The sequence below is a fragment of the Rutidosis leptorrhynchoides genome, chromosome 2 (assembly GCF_046630445.1).
Source record: "Rutidosis leptorrhynchoides isolate AG116_Rl617_1_P2 chromosome 2, CSIRO_AGI_Rlap_v1, whole genome shotgun sequence".
NCBI classification, from domain to species: Eukaryota; Viridiplantae; Streptophyta; class Magnoliopsida; order Asterales; family Asteraceae; genus Rutidosis; species Rutidosis leptorrhynchoides.
Genome location: NC_092334.1, coordinates 218,804,508 through 218,825,458, shown reverse-complemented (window position 1 = coordinate 218,825,458; position 20,951 = coordinate 218,804,508). Strand labels below are relative to the sequence as shown.

The window sequence follows — 20,951 nt, the reverse complement described above, 5'->3', positions numbered from 1 at the left end:
AAATTTGAATCCATATTTTTTTTTTTTTTTTTTTGTGCATTCCTCGTCTCTAATATATCAAAAATCTACGTCCCTCATCCTTCCATCTGTATTCCGTCAATTTCAGCCGTTTGTTCAGTCATGTGCAAAACATGTGAGGGTACTTTAGTCTTTTTATTTTATTTTTTTCTTTATTATTAAACTTATCTTTTCACCCTTCATCATTCTCAAATTAAAAACCCTAATTTTATACAACCTTATTATTGATGCCCAGTATACAACCTAACAACATTCTTATTGCACCAAACATTCGTTCAATTCAATCCAAATATTCCAAAAAAACTCTTACTATCCATCCATACCATGTCTCCCATCACCGCCTGCAAAGTCGCCGTAATCGGCGCCGGAGCAGCCGGACTCGCCGCAGCCCGCCACCTCCATCGAGAGGGCCACTCCGTCGTCATTTTCGAAAAAGAATCCCAAGTCGGAGGCACTTGGATATATACCAGCTGTACCGAATCCGATCCTCTTGGCCTGGACCCGACCCGATCTGTTATCCTCTTGGGCTTGGTGAGTTGATTCGGTTTGAAACGGAGGTGAGTCGGGTTTGGCGAATTGAAAATGGAAAGTGGGAAGTTAAATCCAGAAATACAAGTGGGATTGTTAATGAAGCTTTTGATGCTGTCGTTGTTTGTAATGGGCATTATTCGGAGCCCCGAATTGCATATATACAGGTATCTTTGCTTTTGAATTGAATATGCTTATGCATTAATTAATTGACGCTCTCGTTGTTTGTAATGGGTGAAGGAACACCACCGTTGCCTGATGTTGAGTGATTTTAGGGTTTTCTTCAAATACAAGAGATTTGAAAGGTTGCGTGAATATTTGTATATGTTTATGGATTTGTATATATTCATATTTGAATGGTGTTGGCTAACGAAGCTTGTGAATCTGACTTTCTTATTTGGATTTGTTTTGATAATTTAATTTCGATTTTGAATCTGATGATAATGATAGGATATTGGTGAATTATATGGAGATGACAAAATTAGGATTTTGCATAATGAATTAGGGCAAGTAAAAAGAGAAGTAAAAAAGAGAAGGGATAAGACAAAGTGACTAAAATACCCCCACATGATAATGAGGTAACGGATGAAGAATGTACAAAAAAGAAAAGAAAAAAGACTAGAGTCAAATTTGATATATAAAGTTCGGGGGTAGAGTAATGAAATTTTGTCTAAAATTTTTTAGATTCACAGTACTTTACTTCTATTCACAAAACTCTCATTCGTTCACACTAAAATTAAGTTAATCACACAATAAAGTTTGATGTGTTGGAAATATCTTCAAATTTCTAACCAAATCACCAATTTCACCTTTACAATTCATAATAAAGAAACAGCTATCATAAAACACCAAAGGTTGCTCATAGAAATGAATGAATCATGCACAATTAAAATAAAAGGCTACATATAGAATACTCCGTAGTAAACAACCATCCATTTATATTTCACAATTATTATTTGTATTAAATCAAATTCAACCCCCAATAATAAAATCATAAAATCTAACAACATAACAACATAACAGAAGAAAAGAAAAAAGACTAACTTACCACGTAACATACCCCATCATCCACCAAACACCAACACCTAATAATACCACCAACCGGTTCAGATCCGGTTCACCTTATCAGCCTTAATAACCGGGTTCGCTTTCGCAATAGCATCTTTACCAGTGCTCTTAAAATCAAACTCACAAGCATGAGTCTCTGGATATCTATGAATACCACAAAACATATCCCCACATCTACACTTAAACCCCATCACACCCACTTTTTTGTTACAAGTCAAACACCGGTTTGAAACTTTTTTCACTTCAACCACCGGTTCAGCAACAACAGCCGGTTCAGATTCAGATGGTGTAGCTTCAGATAACGGAACCGGTAACGGCAACGTAACAACGTTATTTACAAATTTGTCTACAGCAGCTATAGCAGATACAGCTTGTTCTTCGTGGGCCCGGATATCACGGTAACACTTGGAACAGTAACCGTTTGTTGCAGCGGTTCCAAAAAACCGCAACCAGTTGCACATGGTGTTGGCTCGGACGGTTGGAAACTTGTTCCATCGTTCATCTTGTTAGCCTCAGAACCCATGATTCAAATTTGTAAAATTTAGAGAGATTAGGAGTTTAAAAAAAAAAAGTAATTTTAATAAAAGAATGTTTAGAATTCAGAGAAAAAAAAAAAAGTTAAAAAGATGGTACACGGAGAAGGAGAAGGAGAAGGGGAAGGCGGATTTATATAAAGTGGGGATAAAGAGATTGATACTCCGTAGTATTCATCAAATTATTATAAAAAGACTAAAATGCCCTTTGGGTAAAGTGCTTTTGGGGTTATAGGTGAGGGTTATTTTGTCTTTGTGGATTATTGGAAACCGACTTATGTACACTTTCTAGATGTTATCGTATAGCTTTAGGAAATGTGAGAAGACGAGTTTAGCCTTAGCTTTTGGTTGAAACAATCAAAGTTTAACAAGTTGGGAAAGTTATTAAATATTTATAGTTAGGATTGGGATAAATCTATATTTTTTAAAACCCGATAATTGCTCTGAAATTTTATCTTAACAGAAAATTACGCATTAAAGTTTGCCCCAATTTTGTCTTTAGGGATTAGCAATGACACAGGGGCTGGGGAAATATTATCAAATCAAAAGTACAATTTGTTTTGGATGATGATTGAATTATTTACATGAAAATGGTATGAAAATGGTGAAAGAGGGAAGTTGTAAATAATGGTGAAAGAGGGAAGTAATACTTGAAAGGAAAGTTGGAAAAAGAAAATAAAATGAAATGAATGGTGGTGAAGGGTTTGACTAGTTCAACTAGTCAACTTCTTTGGTCCATTGGCAACTTTGGTCCCTCAAGTTTGAAAGCGAGTGCGTGAATTAACCGAACGAATTATTTTAAATACGCGAGAATAAACGGGAGATGTTATAATCGAATAACGGAAATATTAAGAACATTAGTTAACAGGAGATACGAATTTGGATAACGAAAGGTATTATCTAAAAAAAGACGGCGTTAAAATAAAATAACGGAAAAAGGTGGGTCATTACATTACCTACACCTTAAAAGAAATTTCGTCCCGAAATTTAGTTGGAAGTAGTAGTCGTTGTTTCTTCCTCGAGACCTTGCACTGCCAAATCTACGAATAAGTGATGGTACTTTCTTTTGCATTTGATCTTGGCATTTCAACGAACTTTGACGATCGGGGTTTTACTTTGTTTTAAGGTTTGGCTATGGAGTGGAGTTTGTCATCGATATTAAGCTCATCGAAAGGAATAACAAGTTCTTGTTCCGCAAGACGTGTGACGCCCCGTACTAAATCATCATGTACGGACCATCAACAACAGGATCATTACAAGGTTAAGTACTATATGCGTTTTCAAAACAGAGTTTGCATTCATAATTAAAAGTGATGTCAAACCAACATCGAAAGTTTTACATTCCAAAAGTATGCTTCACTAAGTAGAAGCAATAATTAAGTGTACGTGACCCCAAATGGTCGTTACAAGTCATAATTCAAAAGTACTAATGTTTGAATGCAAAGTAAAGTAGTTCATGCGTGGACAACTCTAAGCAGCGGGTGTCTACAACACAACAAGTAAGACAGCGGAAGCAACCTCAAGCACCTGAGAAATACATGCTTAAAAAATGTCAACACAAAGGTTGGTGAGCTATAGTTTAAGTATAACAGTATGTAAGGTAGGCCACGAGATTTCAGTGCTACAAAGAGCGTTTCAAAACAGTATGATAAAGTATATGTTAACCGTGGGCACTTGGTAACTAACTTAACGTTTATACCCCCTGAAAGTACACTTGGCAAGTGCGTATGTTTACGAAGTATTAAACACTCGTTAAATGCTAGCGCGACTAGCCCGAGTGGGGATGTCAAACCCTATGGATCCATATCTAAGATTCGCGTTCACGGTTCAAAAACCAATGATTAAACGTTACCGAGCTAAAGGGAATGTTTATGCCGTTGTATAACCCACACATATATAAGTTTAAGTACTCGTGCCTAGTATGTAAAACATAAAATCCGCATGTATTCTCAGTTCCCAAAATAAGTTAAAGTAAAAAGGGAATGCTATAACTCACAATGATATGTAGCGGTTAAGTAGTAGTCGGGATAGGTGTGCAAGTAAACGGTCCGAAGTCCTCAACCTAAGTCAAATAGTACTAGGTTAGTAAATCGTCTTAATAGGTTTAAAAGTATGTAATTAAGGTCTTAAGGGTCATCATCATTCATCATTAAACAAAAGGCGTAAAGTAGGTTTCGTTTATGAAAGTAGTTTAAAACAAAGTCTGACTTCAGTCAGTCACCACGGCCTCTACCCTTACTGAATTAAGGTGAGACCAGTGGCCATGGCTCCGTATATGAGTCCCTTAAGTGTGGTAAAATTTACAGAATCAAACTCGTCTTCGTTTAACCGTGGTGACGGTTTAAGTGCGAGTAGGTCTGAAATTTCTGCACAACGTTAAAAGACATAGTGACGCTCGGAGGGCCATAAATCCTAAACCGTAACTCGGATTAAGACGAGTCCTATATGAAAAGTTATCTACTCGAAAATTTCTATCTAAAAATAAAGGTTAGGACAGCCCAGGTCTACTGGTCTGTTACAGAAACATCAGATCAGTAGCTTTTGGACAGAAACAGTAAGTTTAAAAGGGTTCCGGTGGTCTTGGTGTTTGATGTTCATCATGGTTCTCATCCTTGATGCATATAGCTTCAAGTGTACAACTCATGGGTGTGTTTACGTCATATTAACCAAGTCTTGACCATCATAACACTAGTGCAAGTCTAAGACATGAAGCACAACTCACTTAAGAGTTGCATGTAGTTTGATGAACCAAAGTTACATCAAAGTCTTAGGTTTGACACTTACATGAGCTATAATAGAAATATTGAACTCTAAACTTGAAAATAAACTAACTAATCAAGATCTTAAGATGTAGAACATAGTTCTTTAGTTAGATCTTGAAGATCCAAGACCCAAAAGTCTAGATCAAGCATAAGTATACAAAGTTGTTTTTAAAGAAAACTTATTTGTGTGTTCTTGAACTTTCAAAGTTAACTTTTAGTTCAAGATTAATGAGATCAAAGTTAACTAGTAATATTTGACCAATAATAACATAAATCATGAAATTAAGGTGCAAGTAAATGAAGTAAATAGCTAAGTAAACAAGTAATTAAGTTCATGGTTTGCATACTTTAAAGATTTAGAAAGTAAACCTTAAGTTCACTTCATGTACTTCAAGCATGAGTTACAACACAAGAACTTTAAATCTTTTGACATAATGTATGTAGAACATAACTAGGTAGTTAGTTCTTGTATGTTCTTGAAAATACAAGATTAATATGAAGAATCAAACTAGAAAGTTTATTCTTGTAACTTGAAAGTAAGTAACAACAATTACTAGTAACTACAAGTAACTACAATTACTAGTAACTACTAGTAACTTGAAAGTTTATTCTCTCTCCTCCCGACCGTTTTATTTTCTCTGTAATCTTGCATCCCAAAACTCAAAATAACCCAAAACTAAATTTGACGATTGCTCCTAATTCAAACCGAACTAGAAGCAGAGACCCATTCCATTAAACCCAAATTAACTAGCAGATTCTAATCGTATTCTTTTTTCCGGTGATTGTTGGCACACGCGCTCCACGCGCATCCACGCGCCGTCACGGCTAACTCGCCGGAATATTTTTCCGGTCTACTTTTTTGCTTTTTTCAGGTCTTTCCATTAAGAGGGTGCCGTCAACGCAACTAGGACTCAAGCAGCGCAGGGATATACTCAAATCTGAACTGCAACAGCAACTCCTCTGCCGCCGCAGACGGTCTCCGTGTATCGCCGCTGCCGTCAAGTACCGCCGCTAGTGTTTGTTTTCTACCTCAAACTTACTGTGTTTTGTTGTTTCAACTGCCATTTTTATTATTAATTCTACTATACTATAACCAATTATATATTAATTATCTTTATTACGGAGTATTAATTATCCTTGGGTATCTGCTTTGTTGACCTGCTCTTTTTTCTTTACGTATATTTTTTATCTGTTTCTCATATATTCGATCCTGATTTCTTTTGAATCTGTATCCTTTTATTTATTTTTATTTCTATTTTTTTCCTTTTATTATTATCTTATACTTTTTTGTGCTTTTATTTTCGAGTTACTTTGGTTACTGTTTTTATTTGATTTTTGTGTCGTCTTCTTCGAGGCTAGACCCTTTGGGTTCTTCTTGATACTTTATTTCTGTATTTTCCCGATTCTACTTGTTTTTTAGCTTAATCCTATCCTATCTACGGGACTTTATATTTATTTTTTGTATTATCTATTTTGTATTTATCTATTTTTGTTTTTTAGATAAGATAGACTCTAGATTGTATCATGGTTACTTAAGGTCATGTCCTCCTAGTTCTGGGGCGGGTAGGTTTATAGGGCCTAGAAGCGGCAATAGGATAGCGAAGCCGGTTAGAATTAGAGTGGGTAGTTGGAATGTGGGTACTTTAACCGAAAAACGATATGAACTTGTTGAGACTTTACGTAAACGTAAAGTGGACATTTTGTGTGTCCAGGAGACTAGATGGAAGGGTCGAGGGGCGGTCAAGACCAATGGCTACAAGTTGTGGTTCTCGGGATCGAGAGTAGCTAGAAACGGGGTAGGAATCATTATAGGACCACCCTATAATGTGAATGTTGTGGATGTAGACCGACGGAGCGATAGGATTATGTCGGTTAGGTTAGTTATCCAGGAGGTGACTTACACGGTCATTAGTGCATACGCACCACATGCGGGCCTAGGAGAAGCTGAAAAGAGACACTTCTGGGAATCGCTAGACGAGGTTGTGAGGATGTGCCCTCAGGAACATCGATTACTTATTGGTGGAGACCTCAATGGTCATATAGGAACTGATTTCGAGGGATATGCGGGAGCCCATGGGGGCTTTGGGTTCGGAATAAGAAACGAGGAAGGGATCTCTATCCTCGAATTTGCTGTTGCACACGATTTGGCTGTTGCAAATTCATTTTTCAAGAAGACGGATGCTCAGTTAGCAACTTTCCATAGCGGGGGCCATAGTACCCAGATTGACTATTTGCTACTTCGCAAAGGGGATGTTAGGACTTGTGGAGACTGTAAGGTACTGACTGACGTGACATGCTCCTCCCAGCACAGATTGTTGGTCATGGATTTGGCTCTTCGGAGACGGGTTACCAAGAGTGTGAGGCCCATCCAACCTAAGATCTTGTGGAAGAAGCTGATCGGAGAGAAGGCGGTGACTTTCAAAACATCGGTTGTAGAAAGAATTGATGCATCAGTAGAAATGACACCGAATGATGATGCGGATCAGATGTGGATTTTTCTGGCGTCCACCATTAGAGAGGTTGCCAAGGAAGCCTTAGGTGTGGCAGTAGGAACATCGAGGGGACATAAGACTGATAGAGAATCATGTGGTTTAGTGATGAGGTTCAAAGCAAAGTCGCGCTTAAGCAACTAAGGTTCAGGGAGCTTATCACTTGCCAAGAGGGGACTTCGACGGATAGAACCAGGGTTGAAGAGAGATATAAAGAAGCCAAAAGAGAAGCTAAGAAGGCTGTAGCCCGGGCAAAAGAAAAGGCATATGAAGATCTGTATAGGAAGCTTGACTCCAAAGAGGGAGCAAATGATATATACAGGATAGCCAAAGCTAGGGAGCGAAGGCGCAGGGATATTGATAACATCAGGTTTATCAAAAATGAAGCTGGTCAAACTTTAGTAAAGGAGGACGAAATTAGGAAAAGATGGGAAGAGTATTTCTCATCTCTCTTCATTGGAGGAAGACCCGAGCATCACGAAGATCTGCAAGAAGCTGATATAGAACAATTCCAGATCAACAGGGATTGTGAGGAGATCAATCATGAGGAAGTAAGATTGGCACTACGTAAGATGGGGAGAAATAAAGCTGTTGGACCAGACCAGATCCCTATTGAGGCATGGTGGTGCCTTGGCGATGATGGTATTAGGTGGTTGACTTGCCTTTTCAACAAGATGTTTCGAAGCTCTAAGATGCCTATGGAATGGAGACTGAGCGAGACTATCCCCATCTATAAGAACAAGGGGGATGCGCAAATTTGCGGTAACTATAGAGGCATAAAATTACTTAGTCATACTATGAAGCTTTGGGAGAGAGTGATTGAGACTAGACTTCGACGCGTAACGAATGTGTCGGAGAACCAATTTGGTTTCATGCCGGAGCGCTCTTCGATAGAGGCAATTCATATTATTAGGAGCCTTATGGAGAAGTATAGAGAAAAACAAAAGAACCTAGAGATGGTTTTCTTAGACTTGGAAAAGGCCTACGATTGCGTTCCACGAAATTTGATTTGGAAGACCCTTAATAGTAGAAGTATCCCGAGTAGATATATCTGTGTTATTAGGGACATGTATGAAGGGGCTAAATCCTGTGTTCGAACGCCTGTGGGAAATACTGAAGTTTTCCCAATAGAAGTGGGCCTGCATCAGGGGTCGGCCCTTAGCCCTTTTCTTTTCGCTTTGATCCTTGACGAGCTTTCTCGAGGGATACAAGAGTGCATCTCTTGGTGCTTGATTTTTGCCGATGATATCGTGCTTGTTTCAGAATCCAAGGAGGAGCTTAATAGAAGATTAGAGCAATGGAGGGTGGCCTTAGAAAGTAATGGCCTACAAATTAGTAGACAAAAGACGGAATATCTTAGATGTGATTTCGATAGGAACGACGATGCTCAAGAGGATGGAGTGAACATCTGCATTGGAGACCAGATCTTGCATCCACAAACCTCGTTCAGATACCTAGGCTCGGTGCTCCACAAATCGGGGAGGATTGACGAAGATGTTTCGCACCGTATTAAGGTAGGGTGGCTGAATTGGAGGTCAGCGACTGGGGTCTTATGCGACAAGAAGATCCCCCTTAAGCTGAAAGGGAAATTCTTCAAGGTGGCAATTAGACCGGCCATGTTATATGGTTCAGAGTGTTGGCCTATGACGAAGGCGCAAGAGAGAAGGATGGAGGTCGCAGAGATGAGAATGCTTAGGTGGACTTGCGGTAAAACCATGTTGGATATGATTCCAAATAGTGTTTTCAGGGAGAACCTAGAACCTAGAAGCATCTCTGATAAGCTAAGAGAAGGACGGCTTCGCTGGTTTGGGCATGTGAGGAGGCGACCTCTTACTGCCCCTGTTAGGAGAGTCGAGGCACTTACGATTGACGGTGTAAGGAGAAGGGGTAGACCCACTCGTAGGTGGGAGGATAGAATTAAGATGGACTTGAAGGAGCTTTTATTGTCCGAGGACATGACTTCTGATAGGATTACGTGGAGGACTAGAATTAGAATAGACGAGTAGGTTTTTGGTGTTTGTGTTTGTTTTTGGTTATGTTTGTTTTTTTTTGTTTGCTTGCGTTGGTTCGGCTGTTGGCATGGGTGATTTTTTTTTCTTTTTTTTCTTTTTTTTTTTTGGTTTGGTAAGTTTGTGTAGGTTTTTAGGTTTGTGTTTGACTTGAGTTGTTTTTCGTTGGTTTGTCAATGAGTTTTTTTTCCCTTTTTTTTTTTTTTAATGTTGTATGTGTATGTTGTTTGTTCTTTCTATGACTTGCTTTGTTCCGTTGGTTTGTTTGTTTTGGATTTAGGTATCTGTGTTTTGTTTGTATGTATGCATGTTTGTTTAGGTATGTTTTGTTTTTATGTATGTATGTGTGTGTTGGTTTGTTAGTTTGTATGTATGTATGTTCGTAGGTATGTCCCTTGTTGGTTTGTTTTGTATGTTTAGGTACGATTTTATGTATGTATTTTTGTATGTATGTTTATTCGTAGGTATGTCCCTGGTTGGTTTGTTTTTATGTATGTATGCTTTTTGTATGTATGTCATGTATGTATATCATGTTTGTATATCATGTTTGTTTGGTTGCTTGTTTGTTTGTGGGTTTTTCATGTTCTTTGACTTTTTAGCTATCCTTTGCCTTGCGCTCCGCACTACACTCTAAGGTACGTTTTTATCTCCATTTTATTTATCTTTTTATTTATTATTTTTATCATTTTTTTATGCATCCGGCTCTATTAAGTGAGTTATCAGCAAGCGCCAATATATTGGCGACTTGACTTCTCTCTAGAGCCTAGATTGAATACCAGGCATTATTTAAAACCCATGAAATTTGATCCTACCATTTTCAGGGCGTATTTTTTTTTTTTTATCTATTGGCCGGAGGTCCTCTTCAAAGCAATCTCTCTATTCGTCGAACATTGAGAGGGATGACTTTCTCTACTCTTGGAGTGTTTCACTCGGGGTGAAGAAATGACTTCTCTTTATTCTAGGGTAGAGGAAGGATTGTCTACGTTCCACCTCCCCCATACCCCACAAAATGGGATTGGGTGTGTTGTTGTTGTACAAGTAATCAAACATTAAACAAGAATAAGTAATAACAAGTAAATGATGATGATTGAAGGGTGCTTTAGGTTTGGTTTTGTAAAGTAAAGAAGAAGAGAAAAGAACTTCATGATACTTACAAGTATGAAGAGAAAAGAGAGAAAGTAAAGAGAGAAAATAAGATGCAAGTAATGTGTGTGTTTGAGAATGAGATTTACAAATGAACAAGTGATGTAAAAGAAAAGATTTGAATCCCATCCCCCCATGGTAACCCACGGTTCTGCAGCAAAAAAAAAGGAGGGGAGAGTTGTTTGATGGTTACATGCATGAAAAGTTCATAAAAGTTGGATAATGGAGGTATGTGCATGGGGATTGTGTAGCAACTAGATTCCAAGTCTTTTAAACTAACTAGTTCCATTCAAACATGATACTTACATGTAAATATGGGCTAAATAGTCCAACTAAGAAGTAGGGTGGGCTTATAAGCCTTATTCATGAGTCCATTAACTAATAAAGCCCAAGTTCAATTAATTAACAAATAAAGCCCAACAAAAGCCCAAGTAATTAACCAACAACCTTAGTTAATTAAAATGATTAATAAAACTAATCATGAATGTAAATAATATCTAAAAATATTATTCGTGAAAGTCCCGGGTGTCACAAAGACGTTTCGGGCAATTAAAGTCAAGTTCGGGCAATCATGGCAACATGTAAATGTAATGACATACATTCGTTTAATCACACGTATTAATAATAATAATTATTAATAAATTAACGTTGGAAATTCCAGGGTCGTTACAAGACGCTTCTTTAAGTTTGCTATATGAAATGTAGGATGAACGGAACTTAATTGAGTTGGAGTTCGAAACGGTAAGTAACGGGTCCAATACGCTCCAAGATTTCAAAAGGATCAAAATATCGCGAATTTAGCGTTCTACATTTTCCGAAACGAATTACACCTTTTCGAGGTGCGATTTTTAATATTACGCGGTCACCCACTAGGAATTTGAGAGGCTTACGTCTAACATCGGCATAGCGGCAATTTCGGGCCGTCTTGGGTCTTTCTTGGATTTGAACGATCTTAACGGTTATTTCATGAATGAGTTCTGGTCCGGTGGTTTGCTTGTCACCTACTTCGGTCCAACGAATAGGAGAACGACATTTGCGGCCATATAAAGTTTTGAAAAGGTGCGGCGTTAATACTCGAATGATACTATCGTTGTAAGAGGAATCAATTAAAGGTAACAATACAAGTTCGTGATATGTTTTTAAGGTTTGAATCGTATGTTTGCTTGGTCCGTCGGTTTGTGGATGGTACGCGGTACTCATGTTTAAACATGTTCCCAAGGCTTGTTGTAATGCACTCCAAAATTTAAAAGTGAAACGAGTATCTCAATTCGAAATAAATAACAATGGCACACCGTGTCGAGATAGAATTCCTATAATGTATAGTTGTAAAAGTTTTTCCCATCTTGTCGGTTTCTGAAAATCGTTTGCTAGAACAAGTTTCTTATCGGTTTCTGAAAAACGTTTGTTAGGACTATTCACCCTCGTGGTGAATACTAGTATAACGTGAGGAGTCTCTCTTTCTCCATTGGGAATTTAGATAAAGGATTTCCTTACACGGATGTACGAGTGTAATGCGAGAGGAGTTTCTGCCTCGATGTGAGCATATCAGGCATGTTGTAGTTCGTCGATAAAACTTGTGCGAAAACGAGATAGTGTACACGTGTAACATATGTTTTGAAGTTGAAAGAATTGGTAGTTTATTCAGAAGCATCAATATGGTTTGGCAATAGCCAAAGGTGTGTCCTTGGTATGGTTGTTATCAGTATTCACGGAGTTTTCGGATGTTCAAAACAAAAATATGAAGTCATGTACATGGCACATGGTGGTGACTAGGTTGATCGAGTCCAATCACCATCACGTGTCATTAGAACTTTGGTATGACTTACTATAATATAACCACGTTGATCGAGTGTCATTATATTACACTAACTCATACCTCCATTCCCACGTCACTCCATAAAATCAAGTCCGTGTAATCGTGAAGATTTAAAATGAACAAAGTGTAACAACGTCTCTAACGTGACTCGTATTTAATCGAAAGAATTAGTGCAACTCTGAAGATGCGTTTTCCGAGGGAAAGTATATAAATGATTGTTCACGTCAATGCGGTTCAAGTCAAATGATAATGTCTTTAGGTACGAAAAGAGTAACGAATTATGATAACGAGTAGTACGCAACCGTAGTGATAAGTATTGATGACGATACTCTCCTAGAGCATTGGTGGTAGTAACAAGAAGTGGTAGATAGTGAAGAACACCGGTGTAACATAGGTAGTGGCGAGAGATTTCCATAGTGGTGGAAACTTTATAGTACTCGTGGATAGTAAGCTGGGACGGTGGTGAATAACAACATGGGAGACAAAGTTCCCGAACTAGTGTAACGAATGAAGTCGTCGTCATCTTTACGCGTATGAATCTTGAATTTTCGTGTGTTATCAGAAAGTGGCAGAGTACGAATTCGTATGATGAAAATTTAGTACCATTAAGAAGTTCGCCTAAGAATGATTCAAGTATAAATGCACAAATAGTCAAGTAAGTGCTATCTATAGCAAATGCAAGTCAGAATGCAATGATTAACTATCCGGTTGTAGTCTAGATTCACTAATGCGTCCTAACGACTCTGTCAGACACACTAATGCACATCCTAGATCCCTAAAACCAACGCTCTGATACCATCTGTAATGACCCGACAAAATCGTCATTGACGGCGTCGTTAACTTAGGTCCCGTTACGTGGTCATAGTCCCTAAATGAGACGCGTTTGACCAAAATTATGTCGCATTCATTTGAAACTTGTAAGACTTGCAAAGTTTTAAGTAAACCAAACGGTTCGACAACAAGTATAAGTTTACAAAAGTTAATAAGTATAAATGAAATAACTTGCGACATAATATAAGTTGAAAATCATGAATGCTATCAATAGCGTATGCATGTAAACATTAAGTTTGAATCCAAAGGTGCTATCACTAGCGTATGCATGTATGCTTGACCCCAAGCAAGTAAACAACGTGTGCGGAAGCATGTATCAAGTAGCCAATCAAGAACCTGAGAAACATATAGAAAACTGTCAACGAAAACGTTGGTGAAATCATAGGTGTATTTGTAAAAGTATGTTTTGAACCACAAGATTTTGTATAGTTGATTATCTAAATCGTTTACATTCCAAAAGTTGTTGTTTGTATCACGAGCACCCAATTACCAAGGCTTAACTGAATAGTGCCTCTGCATCATAGTGTTAGAACCTACACTATATCCCAAAAATACGTTTCATTCATCTGAATGAGGGTTCGTCAAACCCGCATGGCCACACAACATAAGTTCTCGCTTACACCCTACAAGTGTAACTAATGATAATTAGACTTGAGGATTGTGACGACCCGGAAATTTCTGACCAAATTTAAACTTAATCTTTATATGGTTTCAACAAGATAAGCAAAGTCTATTAAACTGAGTCTCAAAATTTTGAACTGTTTCATATATGCATTTGACTTTCGACCGTTCTCGACGATTCACGAACAATTAATTGTAAATAGTTATGTGTTTATATGTACATACATACATACATACATACATATATATATATATATATATATATATATATATATATATATATATATATATATATATAATGGAAATTGGAAAATAATTTGAAACATTATATGTTGTTGTATTTAAAATTAATTATGTAAAATAAAATAAAAAATAAGATATTATAATAGTTATTATTTATAGCATAACTATATATAAATAAAGTATATTAAAAATAAATATTAAATAATTGTAATACTCGTTGGACGTTTCGATTATTATTTAGAGAAGTTTAATTTGAACTTAGATTATTTTAAAATAAACGGTGATCCGAAAATGAGTTCTATAAATTTTAGGATTACTAAAAATGTATCTAGGATCTAGTTATTAAATTTTAAAACTTTTTATATATTACTCAGAATTGAGAGGGACGGTTGATGTAATTTTTATCTAATAATTTAATGATCGAATTTTATACCATAATGACCGAAATAAATAAAGATAATTACTGTGAAGTTTGGGATTTTTCCGAAGATTTTTTATCCGACATTGATGATCAACGGAACACGAATTTCAGTCCGCAAATGAAATAGTAGACGACGGCTAACAATTTACACGTTTATGTTTCTTTGATTATTATTATATTATTTATTATTAATATTATATTATTACTTTCGATTGATTGCATTATACCCGTAAATTTTGGAATGATTAATCTGTTACACTGTTCTTTTGTCACTATCACTATCTATATACATTTACACCTACAAATGCAGAGAACAAATATGTAACCCATCACCTTTGTTTTCTATTTGAAACTATCACACACTTTCCTCAATACTTTACATCGTCCACTTCTACCACCGTACAACCATCCTTTCCATCACCCTTCAAGTGATCAAGTCCCCACAATCTCATTCACCTCTTTTGACTTAAACTCTAAACACACCCTTCATTTAAACAACTGCTTCTTTGTTTTATGTTTCGATTCGATCACCATCCTCTTTGATCACATCTTCAACAAACCCATTTACACACCACCCAACCGGCCACCGAAACCACCATGTCCACCACCCTACCATCACCTCAAACCATCGTATATAATTTTTCTCACCTTCGTTTAAATGTTGCTGTCAAACGAACCCAACAACTATAAAATCCTTCACTAAACCAACACCCTTCTTTCATGACCCGTCCTAATCCATCTGGACGAATACATTACATTTGGTTACATCACGAGGTACTGACCTCTATATGATACATATTACAAACATTGCATTCGTTTTTAAAAGACAAACTTTCATCACATCGAAAGTTGACGGCATGCACACCATTTCATAATATATCCAACTATAAATGACTTAATAATATTCTTGATGAACTCAACGACTCGAATGCAAAGTCTTTTGAAATATGTCATGAATGACTCCAAATAATATCTCTAAAATGAGCAAATGCACAGCGGAAGATTTCTTTCAAACCTGAGAATAAACATGCTTTAAAGTGTCAATCAAAAGGTTGGTGAGTTCATTAGTTTATCATCAATAATCATTTTCATCATTTTTAATAGACTACAAGATTTCATATTTTCATAAACATCATTCTCATATCAGGCATTTCGCAAACTGCATAGAGATAAAAAACATTCATATGGTGAACACCTGGTAACCGACCTTAACAAAATGCATATAGAATATCCCCATCATTCCGGGACTCCCTTCGGACATGATAAATTCATAGTACTAAAGCATCCGGTATTTTGGATGGGGCTTGTTGGGCCCAATAGATCTATCTTTAGGATTCACGTCAATTAGGGTGTCTTTTCCCTAATTCTTAGATTACCAGACTAAAAAGGGGCATATTCGATTTAATAATCCAGCCATATAATGTAGTTATAAGTACTTGTATCTATTTCATCAAACATTTATAAAAGCAGCGCATGTATTCTCAGTCCCAAAAATATATATTGCAAAAGCATTTAAAAAGGGAGCAAATGAAACTCACAATACAATATTTTGTAGTAAAAATATTCATACGACGATATTGAACAATGCAGGGTTGGCCTCGGATTCACGAACCTATACCATTCATATATATATATATATTAAAACATTTAATCGTAATCGAATAAATCTATATATTATTATTAATGATGTATTTGTTATATTTAATAATTTTTAAGTTTCATTATTTATTTATATATTTTTATTTTATATATAGATATATAGTTAAGTTATGTAATTTGAATATATTTTTTGTATATGAAATCTTTATTTATATACTTATAACTTTAGTAATATCTTTAAAACCTTTATTTTCATAATCATAATAATTTTAATACTAATAATAATATTGTTAATATTATTATTAATAATAATAATGATAGTAAAGATGTTACTTTTAATGATAATACTAGTTTTAATAAAAACGACAGTTTTAAAGATAATATTACTTTTAGTACTAATAATAATAATAATTCCAATACTGATAATAATAATAACTATAATAATTTTATTACTAATGGTAGTAGTGATAATAATAATAATAATGATACTAAATATAATAATCATATAATAATAATATTAATAATAATACATATGTTAATAATAATAATAATAATAATAATAATAATAATAACAATAACAATATTCCTAACTATAACTATAATCATACTAATAATAAAGATAATATCAATAATACTTGATAATGTTAATAAATGGTAACTTTTAGGAATACACCTATATTAGTAATAATAATAATAGCAATTATAATTATAATACTTGTAATGATAACAATAACTAATAATATCAATAACAATAATAATATCAATAATAATGATGATTAATAATAATAATAATAATAATAATAATAATAATAATAATAATAATAATAATAATAAAGATTTTTGATATTAAAAGCTACCACATAAAGCCTCTTTAAAAAAAATATTGCCACTAGCAGGGCTCGAACCCGAGACCTCTCGAAACCCGACCAAGTACTCAGCCATTCCTCCGTTTTATCTTTTCTGCTTTAATTCCCTTATGAATTTATTAAAACCCGTATTATCTTGTTCTTATACCTTCTTCCTCCTCACATCAATTAGTCGATCAGAGAACTCAACTCATAAACAGATAACGAATAAAGGGTTGTATTAAAACTTGAAATTTAATCATAAACGACCTGTAATGAATTCTTTGTTCAATTAAACAAAGTAAAAAAAATATTACAGGCCTGCTGTACCGTCGCAAGGCACAACACAACTCACAATATGATTCAACTATTAGGACATTTTTAGACTAAGAACACAACATAAATTGTATTGAAAATCACCATTTGAAACTTTCTGAATCATTAATTGAACCAGAAACTTAAACACGAATTTGAATTTCTTCATAAACCAATTGTTTGACTTTTCGTTCATAAGCTTTGACTCGAAAATTTGATCTTGTTTTGAAGAATTGGAAATTGAGACTTTGCAGATAGTTCAAGTGAAAGATTTCTAATACTTCTGCATTTATAGATTTTAAAAATTCATTTAAAAATCGTGTTATTGAATTCTTGGTCAAGAACAGAGATGAACGACCATTCTTTCCAGATTTCCTGTTAAATTCGATAAGTTGAAAACTGTGAGAGGTATTTTGAAATTGGTAGTTCATAATGTAAGGTAAATTGGCTCCTTTTAACTACTGGTATGGATCGGATTAAAAGATTTGAGTGTTGACAGGAATATCCATCAGGTACCAAAATAAATATAAATAATGAGAGAAGAAAGGGATTGCTAACAAGAATTTGTTGGTTTGCTATGATCTTATTCAATTTTGTAGACAGGAAAACAAAAATCAGTACACTGTGATTGTGACAAAAAACGGACTCCACTCATATACATCTGATTCTTTTATAATTCATATAATATGATTAATATTGATAAATAATTAAGTATATTAATAATAATATTCTTAATAATAATAATGATAAATATTAATGATAATAATAATAATAAAAATGATAATAATAATAATTTTATTAGTGATAATTATATTATCAGTAATATTAATAATAATATGATGTTATTAATAATAACAATAATATTAATTTTTAATAAGTTTAATATTAATTAATGATAATGATAATAATAATAATAATAAATTTAATAATAATAAAAGGTATTAGTTCCTAATAATAATATTAGTTTATAGTTTAATAATAATAATAATAATAATAATAATAATAATGTCTAATAATACAAGTGATATAAAAGATATAACCTGTTACATGTATTCCATTTTCATATTAGAATAATGATATTAATAATACAACTTAAACATATCAAATTATATATATATATTTTATATGTGAAGTAATAATATTACAAATATTAATATTAACAACAATAATAATAACGAAAGTAATATTAATATTTCAATTATATTCAAACTTGTAATTTAATATAATACCATTTATTATTTATGTAATATTATGTTACGGGACGCCATTTACTAAATAATTAATATTTATATACTTTATGCATTTATTTAATATAAATCTTATATATATTTATAATAACATATATATATATATATATATATATATATATATATATATATATATATATATATATATATATATATATATATACTTATTTTATCAGTAGCTTAATTATCCTAATTATTACATTCCAATTAATTAAAGTATTCTTTATGAAATCATAATATTATATTTTCTTATATTTTTATTTATATAATATATATACATATTTATTTATAAATAATTGTTCGTGAATGGTCTGCCATAGTCAAGGGTAGTTGATTACATGAATACAGTTCCAAAGTTTTGAAATTCAACCTAAACAGATATTGCTTATCGTGTCGAAATCATATAAAGATTAAGTTTAAATTTGGTCGGAAATTTTCGAGTCGTCACACCTTCTTCGTTATTTTTTTCTGTTTCTATTTTTTAACCATGATGATAAGGATGATTATAATGATGAAGATGATTCGATTCTCCTGGTTCAGCTGGTAGTTAATCACCCAAAAACCACCACGAAGATCACCCCCATAACTTATAATGCTGCTTGATCGCGTCTAATGTTGGATGATTATGGTAGCTGCAATTGTTACTGTTTTCTATTCGAACAAAACAGCCTAAAAACCCAATTATTCCCTGCTGCATCTGCCATCTGTTTCTGTTTTATTATTCTGTTGAATAGTTGAAGATGATGACGTTAATTCTTTTTTTTTTCTTCTTTGTTGTGGCCGACAAGCTCCAACAGTTAACCCAATCGTTTTCTTTTCCTTTCTGGTCGGCTGTTTTTATTTTAATTCATAAAGATTCTTGGAAGAAAACCTGATATCGTTTTTTTATTTAATGCGACTAATGGGTTATCTAAATGGATTCTGTTTCTACTTGGGCCGTAAACCTTTAAATTGCCATTTGGATCGGTTTAATCTCTTTGGGCCGATTAATGGAATGCAAGATTTAAAACTCAATTACCCATAATCAATTCATCTTAAAAGTGTGATTGGGCCGTACTCACTGTTGGGACAATAACTTAGAAGATGATCATGTTGCATGATGTAGTATTGATAGGTACGATGATGTTGAGGTAATATTAGTGATTCATTATAATAGTTAGGTTAGTGATGGTCGTGATGATTCAATGATATCATAATAATTGATGATGAAGTTGTGGTGATGTTACCTATGATGATATATGATATATGACATATAGTATATGATATAAGATAATGAATAAATGATACTCGAGATAATAAGTTAATGATGATGACGATCGGTTAAGATATTGATGATTATGATTGATGATGATGATGGAGACGGATCATTAGGTATGGATGATGATATTTAGATGATGATGAATAGATTAGTTTAGGAAGAAGAAGATATATAGAAATAGATATATATATGGTTTATATAATTACTTCTGTGTTTTAAATCAGAAAAACAAAATCAGACGAATGGTTAGGGTGTTGTGTTGATGAACGAGAGGTCTCGGGTTCGAGCCTGAGTTGTAGCATTTTTTTATGAAAAAGAAGAAGAAGAAGGAACAGTTAACGGGTTAAACAAATTTAAGAATGGTTATTATCAGAAAATACAAGATAGAGGAATGGTTTGTGGAGTTATTGGGTTAGCGGGAGGTCGCGGGTTCAAACCCGGACTTGGGCATTTTTTTAAGGACCACTTCTTTGAGGTAGTATTACTATTACCATTATTATTATTATTATTATTATTATTATTATTATTATTATTATTATTGTTATTATTACTAATATTATATCTTTTATTATTATTATTATTATTATTATTATTATTATTATTATTATTATTATTATTATTATTATTATTATTATTATTATTATTATTATTATTATTATTATTATTATTATTATTATTATTATTATTATCATTATTAGAAAAATTATCATTTTTATCAAAATTATTATTATTGATATTATCATTATCACTAAGAGTATCATTATTTTTAAATTTATCATTTTTATTAGTATTATTTTTATCATTATTATTATTAGTATTAATAATATATCAAATAAAGTGTTTTTAAATAAAAATATATTTATGACATAAAACATAACTATATTAATATTTTTGTAATAAATATTAATTATCTATTTAAAGTATATAAGAATAAATATATCTAATTAAATTATTAATGAAACATATAATTTATTAAAATAACAATTATATCACTAATAATATATAATTTTGTTAGATTACAACTATATGTGTTAATATATATATAAATGATATAGGTTCGTGAATCCGAGGCCAACCCTGCATTGTTCAGTTCTGTCGTATGCATATTTTTACTACAAAATATCGTATAGTGAGTTTCATTTGCTCCCTTTTTAAATGCTTTTGCAATATATATTTTTGGGACTGAGAATACATGCGCTTTTATA

At 33.7% G+C, this 20,951-nt stretch overlaps 1 protein-coding gene and 2 pseudogenes across 1 annotated transcript; 2 read left to right on the top strand and 1 right to left on the bottom strand.

Moving 5' to 3' along the window:
* The first annotated feature begins 237 nt into the window (after positions 1-237).
* On the top strand, positions 238-970 carry LOC139891686 (flavin-containing monooxygenase FMO GS-OX3-like; annotated as a pseudogene).
* Positions 971-1,394: 424 nt separating this feature from the next.
* On the bottom strand, positions 1,395-2,241 carry LOC139891685 (zinc finger A20 and AN1 domain-containing stress-associated protein 1-like; annotated as a pseudogene).
* Positions 2,242-2,774: 533 nt separating this feature from the next.
* LOC139888556 (uncharacterized) lies at positions 2,775-9,544 on the top strand. The gene is made up of 7 exons (XM_071871559.1): positions 2,775-2,790; positions 5,782-5,892; positions 6,410-7,511; positions 7,595-8,160; positions 8,662-8,945; positions 9,051-9,297; positions 9,537-9,544. Exons 1-7 carry the CDS (start codon positions 2,775-2,777, stop codon positions 9,542-9,544), a joined length of 2,334 nt encoding a protein of 777 aa, XP_071727660.1.
* The last annotated feature ends 11,407 nt before the right edge of the window (positions 9,545-20,951 follow it).

Coding starts and splice junctions, on each gene's coding strand:
- LOC139888556 (XM_071871559.1), top strand. Junction 5,893..6,409: donor CCGCCGCAGACGGTCTCCGT/GTATCGCCGCTG, acceptor TTTGTTTTTTAG/ATAAGATAGACTCTAGATTG. Junction 7,512..7,594: donor TCATGTGGTTTAGTGATGAG/GTTCAAAGCAAA, acceptor GGATAGAACCAG/GGTTGAAGAGAGATATAAAG.